This window comes from Phyllobates terribilis, unplaced genomic scaffold (genome assembly GCF_046119375.1).
Source record: "Phyllobates terribilis strain yellow unplaced genomic scaffold, ASM4611937v1 Scaffold_10__3_contigs__length_209671492, whole genome shotgun sequence".
NCBI lineage: Eukaryota > Metazoa > Chordata > Amphibia > Anura > Dendrobatidae > Phyllobates > Phyllobates terribilis.
The window spans coordinates 172,886,844-172,905,427 of NW_027362770.1; the positions used below are offsets into that span (position 1 = coordinate 172,886,844).

General features: G+C 45.8%; 1 protein-coding gene across 1 annotated transcript; it reads right to left on the minus strand.

Annotated features, from left to right (window-relative positions):
* Positions 1-1,537: 1,537 nt before the first annotated feature.
* Positions 1,538-3,819, minus strand: LOC141164688 (E3 ubiquitin/ISG15 ligase TRIM25-like). The gene has a single exon (XM_073650175.1). The coding sequence runs from the start codon at positions 3,777-3,779 to the stop codon at positions 2,205-2,207; it is 1,575 nt and encodes a 524-aa protein (XP_073506276.1). The 5' UTR covers positions 3,780-3,819; the 3' UTR covers positions 1,538-2,204.
* Between the last annotated feature and the right edge of the window lie 14,765 nt (positions 3,820-18,584).

An 18,584-nucleotide genomic window follows, 5' to 3' on the forward strand; every position in this document is an offset into this window, starting at 1 on the left:
GCTGCCTCTGGCACTGGACTGCTTGACCGTGTGCATGGCATTATGAAGTCTGAAGAATACCAACAAATTTTGCAGCATAATGTAGGGACCAGTGTGAGAAAGCTGGGTCTCCCTCAGAGGTCATGGGTCTTCCAGCTGGACAATGACCTAAAACACACTTCCAAAGGCACTATAAAATGGTTTTAGAGAAAGCACTGGAGACTTCTAAGGTGGCCAGCAATGAGTCCAGACCTAAATCTCATAGAACACCTGTGGAGAGATCTCAAAATGGCAGTTTGGAGAAGGCACCCTTCAAATATCAGGGACCTGGAGCAGTTTTCCAAAGAAGAAAGGTCTACAATTCCAGCAGAGCATTGTAAGAAACTCATTGATGGTTACCGGAAGCGGTTGTTCGCAGTTATTTTGGCTAAAGGTTGTGCAACCAAGTATTAGGCTGAGGGTGCCAATACTTTTGTCCGGCCCTTTTTTGGAGTTTTGTGTGAAATGATCAATGATTTGATTTTTGCTTCATTCTCTTTTGTGTTTTTTCATTGCAAGCAAATTAAATGAAGAGAATAATACCAAAGAATTTGTGATTGCAATCATTTTCAGGAAGAAACTGAGTATTATCTGACAGAATTGCAGGGGTGCAAATACTTTTGGCCACCACTGTAGGCTAGGTCAGATATGCTACTCCAAACCCTGAGTAGAGTAGCACTTCTAGCGAGGCACATAGGGGTGCATGCCTCTGAGAAGAAGTGGTGAATTCATTAAGTTGGGCATTATACTCCACAATGCTCCTTCATTATGACTGGCATGTACAACGCCATTCTTAACTAATCAGCTTCCAAGTCTCTATCCGTGTCTTATGTATGGTGTAAAGCTACCCCCTGTGTAGCCTGGAAGGCATGAGTATTCACCATTCTGAAGACGGAGTGAATCCTCAGTTGGAATCTAAGGCTGTTCCTCGGTGATGTCAGTGATTTTTCTAGGGCGAGAAATCAGTTTCATCAGTGTTTGTTATCAGAGTTTCATCAACGTTTGGTCACTATATCAGTTTTTATCATCATAGTTTGGTCAGAATTTGTTCAGTTTTTCTTGGATAGCGAAAAAAAAGAGGTTTTTCAAGCTTCTCCTATATAGCAGTTCATGAAAAACGAACAGCACACGGGTGGCATCCGAGTGTTGTCTGATTTTTTTCATGGACGCATCGAATTACATACGAGAATCAGATCAAAATCGGACATGTCTCTGTGCTTTTGTGCAGGCCACTCGGGCCAAGGAAAATATCTAACATGTGAATACCCCCATAGACTATCAGAGGTACGATTGTTAACAGTAAAAAATGCGGATAGTACTCATATGAGAAAAACTGATGTGTGTATCGGCTCTGGATCTTGGCTAATCTAGAAGAAAGGTGTTAGACCAATGCGTCTCTCTAGCCCTTTATCTACCATTTATTCAAGCATCGCACCAATGCTACCAAATATTTTAGAATGGATTCAAAGATGCAATATAAATGGATTCACACACAATGGCTAAATGAAATAATACACTTTACTGAAATTTTTAATGAAATTATATATGAGACATACACGATACTAAAAAACATATACAATAGCAAAAGATGCACAATATATCTAAAGATGTTATCAACGACTACATACAAAAGTTTAATTTGGACTCCACTGTTTTCTGTCTAACTGAAACTTTTATACCCTCCTCAGAGACCACCTAATGGCTCTGGGCAGAAAGCAAGGATATGATAGATCTTCCTAGAATCAATAAACAAATGTCCTAAAGCAATCGTGTAATGATGTGGTCTAGTTCCTTCCACCGCTTGATATCTCACTTTCCAAAAGCTAAATCAAAGCTGAAAATAAGAAAGTTAAAGAAGATAAAAAAACAAAACTGAACCATTAAATTAACCCTTTCCAATACACATGTGAATAGTCCAACAGAATATAATGCATTAGTGCGCTGTCAGAGAAAAACTGTCATGTGAATGAGGCCTAAATAATCTCCGGCCTAAAGTTTTTCCCAAGGAAAAAATCACCAGATACCTGTATAGCAAATCATCAAGCTATGTGATCTATGCATAGAGATTATCACTCGTATCTACGTTTTCTCATTAATCCCATTGGCTGAAGATCCACCAGTCAGATTCTGGTCCCTGTCACCTGGTTCTGGCCAGATTTCATATGTTATAGTTTCTCCCAGTCGCTCTATTGGCTCAACATCTTTACATAACCGCCATGTACCCAGAATACAGCATGAAGAGGCTCGGTGAAGGTGGCAGTGAAGGTGTGTAAGTGTTTGATGGGGTCACACAGCTCATAAAAGGACAGCTGCCCGGCCTCATAATCCAGACATATTCGAAATCTAGAACTGGAGATGTTGTAATTTATCAGGATCGCTTTCTTGCCATGTACTACGGAATACTTACAACTACACCACAGCAAACACCAGGACTTGTTATTATCTCCAATATATGAATGCAGCTCCCTCCTGTCTATACTGGGATAACACATCCCCACCCTCCACCCCCCTGATCTACTGCCCTCCACATCCCAGTAATGTCGTCCTGAGGTAAATCCCCTCCTGCTCATCACCTGATTATACTGGAATCTCTCTGCTGTTTGTTGACGATTCTGCATTTCTTGTGTCTCGGTTGCAGTTTTCAGGTCGTCTGATATAAGGAGATTATTATCAGCTGTGTTTACATCCAGTAATATGTCTGCAGGACCCTCCACATAGATCCCGCTCCTTATACCTGATATTACGTCACATAATGTGTGTAATGTGTGTGAGATCACAGCCACATCCAGGTCATCTCCATCATGGGGCTGTTTATCATGTCCTCCTGTGTCCTCATCACCTCCGTCCTCCTCAGGATCACACAAGTCACCGGTGTCTGGTTCCTGTAAGACAGTCAGTGGATCCGTCATGTTACACAGCTCCTCAATGTGTCTCATCTTCCTGGACAGCTCGTCCTTCTTTATCTCCAGCTGATGGATCCGAGCAGACAGTGACAGGGACTCTTCCTTTTCCTGCCTGGAGATCTCACTCAGGACCTTCTTCTCCAGGTCGTCCACCCGTCTCCTGATGTCTGTACACAGGGCAGTGACTCTCTTGGCTTCTCCAGCTGCTTTTTCCTGAGCTTTTATCCTGCGATCCTCCAGACTCCGGACTCTTTCCTCAGTCTTCTCTCTCTTTGTGGTCAGTTTCTGGAGAACATTTCTCAGTTTCTTCTTCTTCTCACAGGCCTCATATAGCATCTCTACACTGTTTTCCCGATGTTTCCCAGCCAAACTGCAGGACACACAGATACAAGCCGCGTCCTCAGTGCAGTAATATTCCAGGATCTTCTTATGGACAGAACATTTCCTTTTCTCCAGAGAAGTGCTGGGATCAGATAAGACGTGTTCTGGTGATTTGCTGTGAGACCTCAGGTGTTTATCACACAGAGAAGCCTCACAGTGTAGACAGGATCTAACAGCAGGTACAGGAGAGTCCACACAGTAAGTGCAGCAGATCCCAGTTTCGGTCTGTGTTGGTGGAGTAGACAGTAAATTCTCCATTATATTACGCAGAGCTATGTTCCTCATCAGCGCCGGCCGCTCCGGAAACTCTTCTCTACATTCAGGACAGGAATAAACTCCAGACTCGTCCTGTGTATCCAGCACACGATCAATACAGACCCGGCAGAAGTTGTGTCCACATCTCAGCATTACAGGATCTGTATAAGTGCTCAGACAGATGGAGCAGAGCAGCTCGTCTCTCAGATCAGCAGAAGCCATGGCTGACAGGAAGTGAGAAACTAAACTGTGGTGATACTCATAAACTAGAGGGCGGGTTTAATATTTATGACCACAGGGCAGGGCGGAGCAGCACATTAATTTCCATTAACCCCTTTAAAGGATTATTGTTCTAATCATATTTTCTGTTTGCTGTATAGTTAGGGCCTACAGTACATTGGGCTCACATCACATATAAGGTACTGGGTTCTTGGTTGCAGTAAAGATTTCTACAGTAACAATTAAGCCCACATGTATTTTAGATAGCTGTTGGCGGCATGATGATTTGGCCGGTCGTTCAGCTGACATTTATATCCCCCCGGCTATCCCATACACAGGAGCGCTCGCTTGGCCGAGTTCTCTATGAGAGAGCAGCTGCCTAACATCTCTGATGGTGGCTTATATCTAAAAGAACAAAAGGATCGGCAGTCCGAGGTCGTACATGCTAGGTCCTTATCTCCCTTCCGATATCTGTCAGAGTCCCCCATACACATGAGACTGTTAGCCGAACCGGTCAGTATTCCTGGGCTCATCTGACATTAACATAATGTGAATGGGAGCCTTTAGAATTGTTTAGTAGTAAGAAAATCACTGAGATGACAAAGCTTTATTTTCCGACTATTAATGAGCGAGCACTAAAATGCTCAGGTGCTCATTGCTCGGGTTGAGCAAATCGTAATGCTCGGGTGCTTGACCTGAGCAACGAGCTCAATGTAAGTCAATGGGAAACTCGAGTATTTTTACGACGGCCCCCCCGAAGGTCTGCAGGGGGCCTAAAAATTGTCCAAATCGATGGGAACTGTGCTGAAATGACATGCGAACAGCATGGGGAAGACCCCTGGAAACATTTCTGACCCCCAGGTCACTGCTGTGAACAATGCTGTCAGAGTATTACACCACTTTTGCAGACTCACGATAAAACATACAAAATCAAAGCCAAAATGGATTTTCCTGGAAAAAAACGTTAAGGGACATTTTTTCCAGGGTAATGACTTGTATATAAGGCAAAAAAACACACACACACACACACACAAAAAAATGGCCAGCCACACCTTGGGCTATGTTCACACGTAGCGTTTTTGATGCATTTTTGTACTTTTGCATTGCTTTCAACAGTGAAAAATACATTCACCAGTAACTGCCATTTAAACATTTTACTACCTTATCTGCCCATGTGTTGTGTGAGACATGATGAGACACATGAGGGACTCTGAAAGTCACAAATCCTATTTTTACAGGGTCATCAGGCGACCCTTAGTATTGTTAAAGGGCCAACAGTCAGCTCTCACTATTGTTAGAGGGCCATCAGTCGGCTATGCTTTGTTGTTCCCATTACTAGTGTTAGAACCCTCCTGTTAGTTTTTCTATCTTGTGTTTGCGGTCACGTGACCATCTGCCTATATATTCCAGCTCCGCCCTTCTGGCTTTTCTGGACTTCAGTGTTGTTTGACTGTCTCTCTAGCCTGGTGCTTCGGTGCCTATCTCTTTCTAGTTCGCTTGGTCCTCTGGGACCTTTAGTACTTTTTGTCAGTTTGTCTTTTGTGCTCTGCAACAACTTCTGTTTAGGAGGTGTCCCATTTTTTGTCCCAGTCCTTAGTTCATTTAGGGACCCCTCCCTTAATTCTATAGGTCTTCGTTCAGACTAGCCGAGGACGAAGGCGCGTCTGTTCACAAGGAACAGGCAGCCTGCTACATCATAGGGATTCAGCTTAGTCTTACTGTAGGGACAGCTTCCCCCTATCTTTCCTTAGTTTATGTTGCAGATCATAACAGTAAGTCCAGCCCAAAAAAACTAAAAGGAAAGAAATTTGTGGATCAGTATGGTTTCCGTCCAGGATTTGGCTCGACGCCTGCAGGGATTGTCTCTGGAGGTGGCCGAGCTTCAGCAACACGTGAGTAGCTGTCCTGTAGCGCATTTTGTCGAACACAAGGTAGGACTGCCTGATGTTTTTTATGGTAAACAGAAAGATTTTTTTTCCTTTAAAAATGCTTGTTTGTTATATTTTCGTTTCAGACCAAGATCCTCTGGGAATGAATCACAGCGCATTGGTTTTATTATGTCACTTTTGCGCAAAGAACCACAGGGGTGGGCCTTTTCTCTCCAGCCTAATGATCCGTGTTTAAGTTCTGTTGAAGAATTTTTTTCTGCTATGGGGCTATTATATGACGATCCTGATCGAATCTCATCTGCTGAATCAGAACTTAGACGTTTGAATCAGGGGTCAGATGATGTTGAAAATTATTGCACACACTTCAGGAGATGGGCCTCAGTGTTACAACTCTCCTGTTAGTTTTTTTTTAGTTTGCTGGTCACATGACCAGTTTTGCCTATTTAATCCGGCTCCGCCCTCCTGGCATTGCTGGACTTCATTGTATTTACTACTGTTGAGCTAGCTTGGTGCTCTGCTGCCGTTCTCTGTTAGTTTTGCTAGGTCTTCTGACCTCTATGCTTTTTTGTTGTGTGTTTGTCTTTGACTGCTACGATTTCTGCTAGGAGGTGACCAACTTATCCCAGTCCCTAGTTCTTGTAGGGATCCCTCCCTCACATCTATAGGTCTTCGTTCAGACTAGCCGAGGACTTTAGCGGGTCTGATCGCAGGATCAGGTTCCCCGTTACATCGTAGGGATCTAGTTTAGTTCTATTGTAGGGACAGATCTCCTGTCTTTCCTTAGTTTCTGTAGCAGATCATAACAGTAAGTCCAGCCATATAAAAAAAAGAAAAAAAAATTTTCTCTAAGGAAAGACCTCCAGTTTTCCATCATGATCTCGGTGCAAGATTTGGCTCAACGCTTGCAGGGACTCTCTCTGGAGGTGACCAAGCTCCAACAACACGTGAGTAGCTGTTCTGGAGCGCATTTTGTGGAACCAAAGGTACGTCTGCCTGATCTATTTTTTGGCGAACAACAAGATTTTTTTTCTTTTAAAAATGCTTGTCTATTATATTTTCGTTTGAGACCCAGATCCTCTGGTGATGAATCACAGCTCATAGGGTTCATAATGTCACTTTTGCGCAAAGATCCTCAGGGATGGGCCTTCTCTCTCCAACCTAGTGATCCGTGCTTTAGATCAGTGGATAGTTTTTTTTCTGCTTTGGGTTTGTTGTACGATGATCCTGATCGTGTCTCATCTGCTGAGTCTGAATTAAGACGTTTGAGGCAGGGATCAGGTAATGTGGAAAAATATTGTTCTCACTTCCGTCGGTGGTCTGCCCAGGTGGGGTGGAACGATTCAGCTTTGAAAAGTTTTTTTCTTGCAGGGCTAGGTGAAAGGGTTAAGGATTTACTGATAGCTTATCCCACACCTGGAAACTTGCAGGAGGCAATGCAATTAGCTATACGGGTGGACAGGAGACTGCGTGCAAGGGTTAATGAGAGCAAATCCTCTGCTATGTCAGCTTCGAGTCCTGAGAGGTTCAGTGCTGACAATGGTGAGCCGATGGAAATTGGGGCGATGGCACCCCGCTCTCAGGAAAAAGACCGCCGACTTTCTGAAGGCTTGTGTTTCTATTGCGGAAATTCTGGTCATTTTATTAAGAGCTGTGTGCTTCGTATGAATTAAGAAAAAAAAATGGTCAGTCATGCCCGTATTGCCTGTTTAAATTCTAAGGGAGTATTCCTATCTTCCACTACTGCTGCTCAGGATGAATTAATTGAATTTCGGGTATTTGTGGATTGTGGATCTACTCTGAATGTGATTGATGGGGGATTCTTGGAAAAACTTAGATTAGAACCTAAAACTTTGTCATCCCCTATTGCTGTGGTTTCTGTCGATGGCTCTCCCTTGAAGAGTGTTACTCACAAGGTCTGTGAATTTCCCCTCACTATTAATGGTATTCATCAAGAGAATTTGGATTTGGTGGTATTGGATAATTTGCCTTCTCCAGTAATATTGGGGTTACCCTGGTTAAAATTGCACAATCCTGTACTGGATTGGTCTACCAATGAAATTAAGTCCTGGAGCCCTAAGTGTTATGACAAGTGTTGTAACGGGCGCATTGCTGCTGTGGATAGAGGGCAATTGCCTGTACCTATTCAGGATTTTTGGAGAGTTTTTTCTGAGGAGGAGTCGCAGGTTTTGCCTCCCCATAGAGACTATGATTGTACCATTGAATTTGTCCCTGGAGCGACTCTTCCTAAGAGTCGTTTATTTAATCTTACTATTCCTGAGAGAAAGGCTTTGGAGGAATACATACAGACAAGCTTGGCCGCTGGTCACATTAGGCCTTCCAAGTCTCCTGTGGCTGTTGGATTTTTTTTTGTAAAAAAAAAAGATGGCGGTTTACGTCCTTGTCTGGACTTTCGTGAGATTAATAAAATTACTGTACGCAATCCTTACCCACTGCCATTGATTCCTGATTTATTTAACCAGTTAGCGGGGGCCAAGTGGTTCTCTAAAATTGATCTCCGGGGGCATACAATTTGTTGCGCATGAAGGAGGGTGATGAATGGAAGACTGCTTTTAATACTCCTGTGGGTCATTTTGAGAATCTGGTTATGCCTTTTGGTCTCACCAATGCTCCAGCATTTTTTCAGAATCTTATTAATGATATCCTTGGACCTTTAATCGGCAAAAATGTGGTTGTGTATTTGGATGACATTTTGATTTATTCGCCGGATCTGGAGTCTCATTGGCGGAGCGTACGTGAGGTATTACAGTTATTAATGGACAATTCGCTTTTTGCTAAGCTGGAGAAATGTGAGTTCGCTGTACAGAGAATTAGTTTTTTGGGCTACATTATCTCCAGTGAAGGTTTTGAGATGGACCCGGTGAAAGTTCAAGCTGTGCAGGAATGGCCTAGGCCTATTGGTTTGAAATCGATACAGAGGTTTTTGGGTTTCGCCAATTATTACAGAAAATTCATAAAAAAAATTTCTATTATTGTCAAACCGCTGACCAATCTCACCAGGAAAGGTGCTAATGCGGTTCAGTGGACTTCTGAGGCCATTGAAGCTTTTGTGTTTTTGAAGGAGAAGTTCACCTCTGCTCCCATCCTTATGCAGCCTGATGTGACTAAGCCGTTTTTGGTTGAGGTTGATGCTTCTTCGGTGGGGGTTGGTGCGGTGTTGTCTCAGGAAAACAAGGATGGAGTACATCCCTGTGCCTTTTTTTCAAAAAATTTTTCCGAGACTGAACTTAATTACGATATTGGTAATCGGGAATTGCTGGCGATTAAACTCGCATTTGAACACTGGCGTCACCTCTTGGAAGGTGCTGATTTTCCCATTCAGGTTTTCACTGATCATAAAAATCTGATCTATCTTGATGCTGCCAAGCGCTTGAATGCCCGTCAGGCTAGGTGGGCACTTTTTTTCTCGCGGTTTAATTTTTCCGTTACTTACATCCCGGGTACCAAGAATGTTAAAGCGGATGCTTTGTCTCGCAGCTTTTCTCCCATGGTCGGTGTTGAGGAGGAAGAGGAGACCATTTTACAAGAAGGTGTTGTGATTGCTGCTTTGGACTCCGTTTTGGAGGATGAGATTCTTAAAGCACAGGAGAATGCCCCATCTAACACTCCCCATGGGAGGTTGTTTGTGCCTAGGACCTTTAGGAGAGATTTGTTTGTTGAGTGTCATGAGTCTCGGTTGGCAGGTCATCCAGGAATTTCTGAGACCAAGAGACTTGTGGGTCGCAGTTTTTGGTGGCCTGGATGGCAGAAGGAAGTCATTAAGTGGGTGCGCCAATGTACTGTGTGTGCAAGATCCAAGTCTTCGCATGCTCCTGCTGCGGGGTTGCTTTGCCCTCTGGAGGTTCCTAGTGCACCTTGGACACATCTGGCTATGGACTTTATTACTGACCTTCCTCCCTCTGAAGGTTCACGGTCATCTGGGTGGTCGTGGACCGTTTTAGCAAGATGTGTCACTTGGTTCCCTTCATCAAACTGCCTTGCGCTAAGACACTCGCTAAGGCCTTTGTCAAGCAAATTGTCAGACTACATGGTGTTCCTACTGACATTGTTTCTGATAGGGGACCTCAGTTCGTGGCTCGTTTTTGGCGTGCCTTTTGTGACAGGTTGGGAGTTCATTTGTCGTTTTCATCCGGATATCATCCTGAGTCTAATGGCCAGACAGAAAGGAAGAACCAGGATGTTGAGCAGTTCTTGCGTTGTTTTGTGGCAGACAATCAAGAGGGGTGGTCTGAGTTTCTGCCACTTGCTGAATTTGCTCTTAACAACCATACATCTTCTTCTGCTGGGTGTTCGCCTTTTTTTTGTTGTTCTGGGAGACATCCGTCTTTTGGGTCATTCTCCAAATTGGTTTCGGCTGTGCCTGAGGAGGAGAGTTTTTCCGGTGATTTGGAGAGAGTTTGGACGGATGTGCGTGGTAATCTTCAGGAGGCTAACAAAAAATCTAAGAGGTACTTTGATAGGAAACGGAAAAAGGTTTTGTTTGCTGTTGGTGACATGGTTTGGTTGTCCTCTAAGAATCTGCGATTGAGGATTCCTTCTAAAAAATTGGGTCCCAAGTTCGTAGGGCCCTTTAAGGTGCTTCAGATAGTTAACCAATCTGCTGTTAGGCTGGAGGTTCCTACGTCCTGGAGGATTAATCCGGTGTTTCATGTTTCTCTGTTGAAAAAAGCTGATGTGTCAGATGGTGACGCCTCTGCCACTGTTCCTCCGGTGGTGGAGGACGGGGAATATGAAATTTCCCGCATCCTAAATTCTAGACGGTATAGAGGGAGTTTGCAGTATCTCGTCGCTTGGAAGGGTTTTGGACCTGAGGATAACTCATGGGTGAGGGCGGATGACGTTTCTGCTTCCAGACTTGTTCGAGCGTTTCACAGGAGGTTTCCTGGTAAGCCTGGGCCTAGGGGATCCGGAGGATCATCTTAGAAGAGGGGGTACTGTTACAACTCTCCTGTTAGTTTTTTTTTAGTTTGCTGGTCACATGACCAGTTTTGCCTATTTAATCCGGCTCCGCCCTCCTGGCATTGCTGGACTTCATTGTATTTACTACTGTTGAGCTAGCTTGGTGCTCTGCTGCCGTTCTCTGTTAGTTTTGCTAGGTCTTCTGACCTCTATGCTTTTTGTTGTGTGTTTGTCTTTGACTGCTACGATTTCTGCTAGGAGGTGACCAACTTCTCCCAGTCCCTAGTTCTTGTAGGGATCCCTCCCTCACATCTATAGGTCTGCGTTCAGACTAGCCGAGGACTTTAGCGGGTCTGATCGCAGGATCAGGTTCCCCGTTACATCGTAGGGATCTAGTTTAGTTCTATTTTAGGGACAGATCTCCTGTCTTTCCTTAGTTTCTGTAGCAGATCATAACACTCAGAAGTTAAATGGAATGATTCTGCGCTGAGATGTTTATTTCTTGCTGGTATGAGTGAAAGGGTTAAGGATTTGCTAATTGCATTCCCTGCACCTGAGACTCTGCAGGAAGCTATGCAGTTAGCTGTTCTTGTGGACAGGAGACTGAGGTCCAGAGTTAAAGATGTAAAAACTCCTGTAACGTTAGGTACTAGTTACCAGAAAATATGCTCTGACAGCGGAGAACCAATGGAGGTTGGGGCGATGTCACTCCGCACTCAGGAAAGAGATCGGAGATTCGCCGAAGGTTTGTGTCTTTATTGTGGTAAAGCTGACCATTTCATTAAGTATTGTGAGCGTCGTTTAAGTAAAGAAAAAAAAAAGGTCAGTTACGCCCGTATAGCTTGTTTACGCTCTGCAGGAGTGTTTCTTTCTGGGAGTACTGGGAATTTCAGGTATTTGTGGATTGTGGTTCAACACTTAATGTGATTGATAAAGGGTTTTTGTTAAACCTTAAAATGAAATCCAAACCTTTGTCATCACCTATTTCTGTGGTTGCAATTGATAACGCTCCTTTGAAATGTATTACTCACAAGACTGCTGCATTTCCTCTCACTATCAATGGAGGTCACCAAGAAATTTTGGACTTGGTTGCTTTGGATAATTTGCCCTCTCCAGTTGTTCTAGGATTGCCTTGGTTAAAACCGCACAATCCTTTATTGGACTGGTCTACTAATGTGATTAAGTCTTGGAGTCCGAAGTGCTATGATAAATGTTGTAATGGTCGCATTGCGGCTGTGGAAAAAGGGGAATTACTTGTACCTATTCAAGATTTTTGGAGGTTTTTTTCGGAGGAAGAGTCGCAAGTTTTACTTCCTCATAGGGATTATGATTGCGCCATTGAGTTTGTTCCGGGTGCTACTCTTCCCAAAAGTCACTTGTTTAATCTGACTATCCCTGAAAGAAAGGCCTTGGAGGAGTACATAGAGACGAGCCTGGCTGCTGGTCACATTAGACCTTCTAAGTCGCCTGTGGCAGTTGGATTCTTCTTTGTTAAAAAAAAGGTTGGCGGTTTACGTCCATGTCTGGATTTTCGTGAAATTAATAAGATTACCGTACGCAATTCCTACCCATTGCTGTTAATTCCTGACTTGTTTAACCAGTTAGTGGGAGCCAAGTGGTTCTCCAAAATTGATCTTCGGGGGGCATACAATTTGTTACGTGTGAAGGAGGGTGATGAATGGAAAACTGCTTTTAACACTCCGGTAGGTCATTTTGAGAATCTGGTAATGCCTTTTGGTCTTACCAATGCACCTGCATTTTTTCAGAACCTTATTAATGACATCCTGAGACCTTTGATTGGTAAGAATGTGGTTGTGTATTTGGATGACATTTTGATTTATTCACCAGATCTCGAGTCCCATTGTCTGAGTGTACGTGAAGTTTTGCAGTTATTGAGTGATAATTCACTCTTTGCTAAGCTGGACAAATGTGAGTTCGCTGTGCAGAAAATTAATTTTTTGTGCTACATTGTCTCCAGCGAGGGCTTTGGGATGGACCCTGTGAAGGTTCAGGCTGTGCAGGAATGGCCTAGGCCTATTGGTTTGAAATCTATACAGAGATTTTTGGGTTTTGCCAATTATTACAGGAAATGTATTAAGAATTTTTCTGTAATTGTTAAACCTCTAACCGATCTCATCAGGAAAGGTGCGAATATGGCCCAGTGGACTACTGAGGCCATTGAAGCGTTTGAGTATCTCAAAGAGAGGTTCAGTTCTGCCCCTATCCTTATGCAGCCTGATGAGACCAAGGCTTTTTTGGTCGAGGTCGATGCTTCATCAGTGGGGGTCGGAGCAGTTTTGTCTCAGGAGAAAAAGGGTGGAGTATATCCTTGTGCCTTCTTTTCGAAAAAAAATTCGGAAACCGAACTGAATTATGATGTTGGAAATCGGGAGTTGCTGGCTATTAAACTTGCGTTTGAACACTGGCGTCATTTTTTGGAAGGCGCTAGATTTCCTATTCAGGTTTTCACAGATCATAAGAATTTGATCTATCTGGATGCTGCCAAGCGCTTGAATGTCCGTCAAGCTAGGTGGGCACTTTTTCTTTCTCAGTTTCATTTTTCTGTTACCTATATCCCTGGTACTAAGAATGTTAAAGCCGATGCTTTATCTCGCACCTTCTCTCCTACGGTCGGTGCCGAGGAGGAGGAGAGCATTTTGCAGGAAGGAGTTGTGGTGGCGGCTTTGGACTCCGTTTTGGAGAATGGGATTCTGAATGCTCAAGATGATGCTCCATCTAACACTCCCCATGGGAGGTTGTTCGTGCCTAGAGCCTTTAGGAGAGATTTGTTTGTGGAGTGTCATGAGTCTCGGTTGTCAGGTCATCCAGGAGTTTTGGAGACTAAGAGACTTATCAGTCGCAGTTTTTGGTGGCTTGGATGGCAGAAGTAAGTCATCAAGTGGGTGCGTCAATATACTGTGTGTGCTAGGTCAAAGGCTTCACGTACTCCTGCTGCAGGGTTGCTTTGCCCTCTCGAGCTTCCTAGTGCGTCTTGGACGCATCTCACTATGGATTTTATTACTGATCTTCCTGTGTCCGAGGGTTTTACTGTCATCTGGGTGGTCGTGGACCGTTTTAGTAAAATGTGTCATTTGGTTCCATTCATTAAGTTGCCCTGCGCCAAGACAACTCGCTAAGGCGTTTGTTAAGGAGATTTTCAAGCTCCATGGCGTTCCCACGGATATTGTTTCTGATAGAGGACCTCAGTTTGTGGCTCGCTTTTGGTGTGCTTTTTGTGACAGGTTGGGAGTCCATTTGTCATTTTCGTCTGGTTATCATCCGGAGTCGAATGGACAGACTGAAAGAAAGAACTAGGATGTTGAACAGTTTTTGCGTTGTTTTGTGGCAGACAGTCAAGAGGTGTGGTCTGAGTTTCTGCCTCTCGCAGAATTTGCTCTTAACAATCATACATCCTCCTCTGCTGGGTGTTCTCCTTTTTTTGCTGTACTGGGAGACATCAGTCTTTTGGTTCGTTCTCCAAGTTGGGGTCGGCAGTGCCGGAGGAGGAGAATTTTTCCGGTGATTTGGAGAGAGTTTGGACTAATGTACGTTGTAACCTGCTAGAGGCTAACAAGAAGTCCAAGAAGTATTTTGACAGGAAACGTAAAGAGGTTTTGTATACTGTGGGTGACATGGTTGGGTTGTCCTCGAAGAACCTGCGGTTGAGGATTCCCTCTAAAAAACTGGGTCCTAAGTTTGTGGGTCCATTTAAAGTGCTTCAGGTTGTTAACCCATCTGTAGTTAGGTTGGATGTCCCTACTTCCTGGAAGATTAATCCTGTGTTTCATGTTTCATTGTTGAAAAATAATAGGGGCGCCACTGTCATAGTTCCTCCTGTGGTGGAAGACTGCGAATATGAAATTTCTTGTATTTTGAATTCTAGATGGCATAGAGGGAAATTACAGTATCTTGTCTCCTGGAAGGGTTTCGGTCTTGAAGACAACTCCTGGGTAAGGACGGATGATGTCTCTGCTCCTAGGCTTGTTAAAGCTTTCCACAGGAGGTTTCCGGATAGGCCTGGGCCTGGAGGATCCGGAGGATCCTCATAGAAGAGGGGGTACTGTTAGAACCCTCCTGTTAGTTTTTCTATCTTGTGTTTGCGGTCACGTGACCATCTGCCTATATATTCCAGCTCCGCCCTTCAGGCTTTGCTGGACTTCAGTGTTGTTTGACTGTCCCTCTAGCCTGGTGCTCCGGTGCCTATCTCTTTCTAGTTTGCTTGGTCCTCTGGGACCTTTAGTACTTTTTGTCAGTTTGTCTTTTGTGCTCTGCAACAATTCTGTTTAGGAGGTGTCCTATTTTTTGTCCCAGTCCTTAGTTCATTTAGGGACCCCTCCCTTAATTCTATAGGTCTTCGTTCACACTAGCTGGGGACGAAGGCGGGTCTGTTCACAAGGAACAGGCAGCCTTCTACATCGTAGGGATTAAGCTTAGTCTTACTGTAGGGACAGCTTCCCCCTATCTTTCCTTAGTTTATGTTGCAGATCATAACAACTAGGGAGCGGGTCTCCTATACTGTTATTGTGTATGCAGTAACTGCAAGGCCTGCCAAAAATGTGGACGCACCCCAGTACCCCTTTGAAGAGACATAGAGGAGGGCCTCAGTAAAAAAAAATGTTCCCATTATAAAGGAGCAGGTCTCCTATACTGTTATTGCGTATGCAGTTACTGCAAGGGCTGCCAAAAATGTGGACACATCCCAACACCCCTTTGAAGAGACATAGAGGAGGGCCTCAGTAAAAAAAATTGTTCCCATTATAAAGAAGCGGGTCTCCTATACTGTTATTGTGTATGCAGTGACTGGAAGGGCTGGCAAAAATTTGGACGCATCCCAATACCACTTTGAAGAGACGTACAGGAGGGCCTCATTAAAAAAAATATTTCCCATTATTAAGGATGGGTCTCCTATAGTGGTAATGCCCATGCAGTGACTGCAAGGGCTGCCCAAAAATTGGACGCACTCCAATACCCCTAAATTGTTACCATTGTTAAGGAGTGGGTCTCCTATACTGGTAATGCCCATGCACTAAGTGCATGGGCTGAAAAACATTTACCCCTGGGGGGTATACATGAACATACTGTATAACATACAAAATGTTAGAGGTAAGCCTCTAAAAAAATTTCCTACGGGCATCATAAACGCCCTTAAAAAAAATTATGTGGGTGTTGCATCACGGTCACCCTGGTGCTATGGTGGTGGAGGATGAGGAGAAAACAAAGGAGGAGGACAGCAGAAAATAGACAAAATCCGGAAGCGTGTACACATGTGTGGGTGTGAAGAGGTGCATGGGAATAGATCCCCCCTAAAAAGCCACTGGATTTGAGTTTATGTTCCGCTGCTATCATCCTGTGGTGTTGAGAAATATGGCCCAATCCAGCCCTTGTTCATTTTGAGAAGAGTCAGCCTGTCAGCATTTTGAGTTGACAGGCGGATGTGCCTATCAGTAATAATGCCCCTGGCGGCACTAAAAACCCGCTCTGACAAAACGCTAGCGGCAGGGCAGGCCAGGACCTCCAAGGCGTAGAGAGACAGTTCATGCCACGTGTCCAGCTTGGATACCCAATAGTTATAAGTGTAGCATCGGCGTCTCTGCCTCCTGCCGGGCAGAGATGCCGTTCCCCTCACCACCGCGGTCCCGGTCCGGCGTCTTCCTGCTCCCCTGCTGCTGTGGCACACACCACGCGCAGCTTCCCGGGCACTGTGCTTATGGCGCTCGCGTGCTCCCTCCCTCTTAAAGGGGCCGTGCGCCGTCCTAAAGAGTCCCCGGCCAATGGCCGGAGGACTGCCCCTATTTTAAGCACCTCCTCCAATATGGAGGTGCCTGTGCAAGGTTGTTGTTTGTGTGCTAACACTCTCCTCAGCCCCCAGGTTCCAGTGCCCGCCAGCTTGTCTATCAGCCGTGCCTGCCAGCCTGTCTATCAGCCGTGCCCGCCAGCCTGTCTATCAGCCGTACCCGCCAATCTTTCTATCAGCCGTGCCTGCCAGTCTGCCTACCCGGAGCACCCGCCAGGTTACCTGCCGTGCCCGCCTACTTGCCTACCCGGAGCACCTGTCTGAATATCCGTCATACCCGCCTGCTTGCCTACCCGGAGCACCTGTCTGACTATCTGCGATACCTGCCTGCTTATCTACCCGGATCACCTGCCAGCCTACCTGCCGTGCTCATCCGCTGTACAGGTCAGCTTCTGTCATCTGACCCGTGGGAATCACCTGCTCTCACATAAGGTCGGTCCCAGAGTGGCACCTGGTTCACCTGCCTGATCCCTCCCTGGTTCACGGAGTCAACTAAGCTGCCGTGTGACCTGGGTCGGTCCGAGTAGGCACTTAGTTATGCCCCTCTGGTCCCTCCTTGCATCGAAGCACAGAGGTTGCGCCACCCGGACCCGTAACAGTTTGCACAGGCCATGGAATCCGGTGGCTCCCAGGCTCCTTCGCTCTCAGACCTGTACCAGGAGGTCTCTCGTCAGAGATTCCAACAGGAAACTATGCTGTCCTATCTGCGGACAGTCAACTCCCGCCTGGACACGCTGTCCACCCCGACTGTGTCCGCCTCTAACCGTGCGGCACCCGCTCCGGCAGCACCTCAACCCCGTGGCGCTGTGGCACCCGGCTTTGGACCCTGGCTTTCTGCGCCTCCACGTTTTGGTGGTGATCCTGTCCTATGTCGGGGCTTCATAAATCAGTGCACGCTGCACTTTGAACTCCTGGCACACCAGTTCATCTCCGACCTGGCCAAAGTGGCATTCATCATGTCTCACCTCACCGGAGAGGTGTTGGAGTGGCTTAACCCCCTGTGGGAGAGAGGGGATCCGATCTCCAGGCTTTCCTCGCGGCTTTCCGGAAGGTGTTCGACGAGCCTGGACAAAAATCTTCTACTGCCTCCTCACTACTCCGACTCCGCTAAGGGAGTCTCTCTGTGGGCCAGTATGCCGTGCGTTTCCGAACCCTCACATATGAACTTGCCTGGAACAATAAGGCCCTGGTGTCCACCTTTTGGGAGGGCCTTTCCGGACGGATCAAGGATGAGCTAGCCGGTCGTGACATACCTCCCTCTCTGGACGACCTGGTGTCATTAGCTACCCGGATTGAAATCCGTTTTCTGGAATGCGCTAAGGAGATGACCCGTGAGAGGAAACCTCCGCGCCTCGCTTCCATCTTCCAAAGTCCAGTCTCGCAACCTGCACTCCCCCGGGTGTCTTCTCCAGAGCCAATGTAAATTGATCAAGTTCGGATGGTCAAGTCTCGCCAGGAGACCAGTCATGCCGAGGGGAGTTGCTTCTATTGTGGCAATATAGAGCATCAGATCCGCTCTTGCCCGGTGAGACCGGGAAACTCCAGAGTCTAGGACAGCTCGGAGAGGTCATCCTAGGCAAGAGTAATTCCTCTCAGCCCTTGACTCTGCCCGTTTCCGTTACCAGTGGTGAGACCCGCTTCTTCTAGACTGCCCATCTGGATTCCGGAGCCGCTGGGAATCCAATCCAACAGGCCGTTGTGGAGCGTTATCAGATTCCTACTATATGTCTAGCGGATCCTTTAGCGGTTTCCTCTGTGAATGGAAAGCTTCTTCCTGAAACCATCTTGTTGGTTACTGAGCTGATAACTCTTCAGGTAGGAATGCTGCACTCGGAGAAGATATCCTTTTACGTACTGTCTGGTCTCTCTCATCCTCTCTTGCTTGGCCTGCCTTAGTTACAGAGACATGAGCCCGTCCTGAATTGGAGCTCGGGTGAGGTGCTCCATTGGGGTCAGGAATGCCATAAGACCTGTCTGGTTCCGGTTTGTTTCGCTCGACCCCCATCTACTCTGTCTAACCTACCTGGCCTGCCAGCACCCTACTGGTCCTATGCGGACGTCTTCGATAAGAAAGAAGCAGAGACACTACCTCATAGGCCGTATGATTGCCCCATCGACCTAGTACCTGGTGCTTCACCTCCCCGTGGGTGAATCTACCCCTTGTCGCTGGCCGAGACCCATGCTATGTCTGAGTACATAGAGGAGACT

Bases quoted from the DNA above. Each gene is read 5' to 3' on its own strand.
- LOC141164688 (XM_073650175.1), bottom strand. From the start codon at position 3,779: ATGGCTTCTGCTGATCTGAGAGACGAGCTGCTCTGCTCCATCTGTCTG.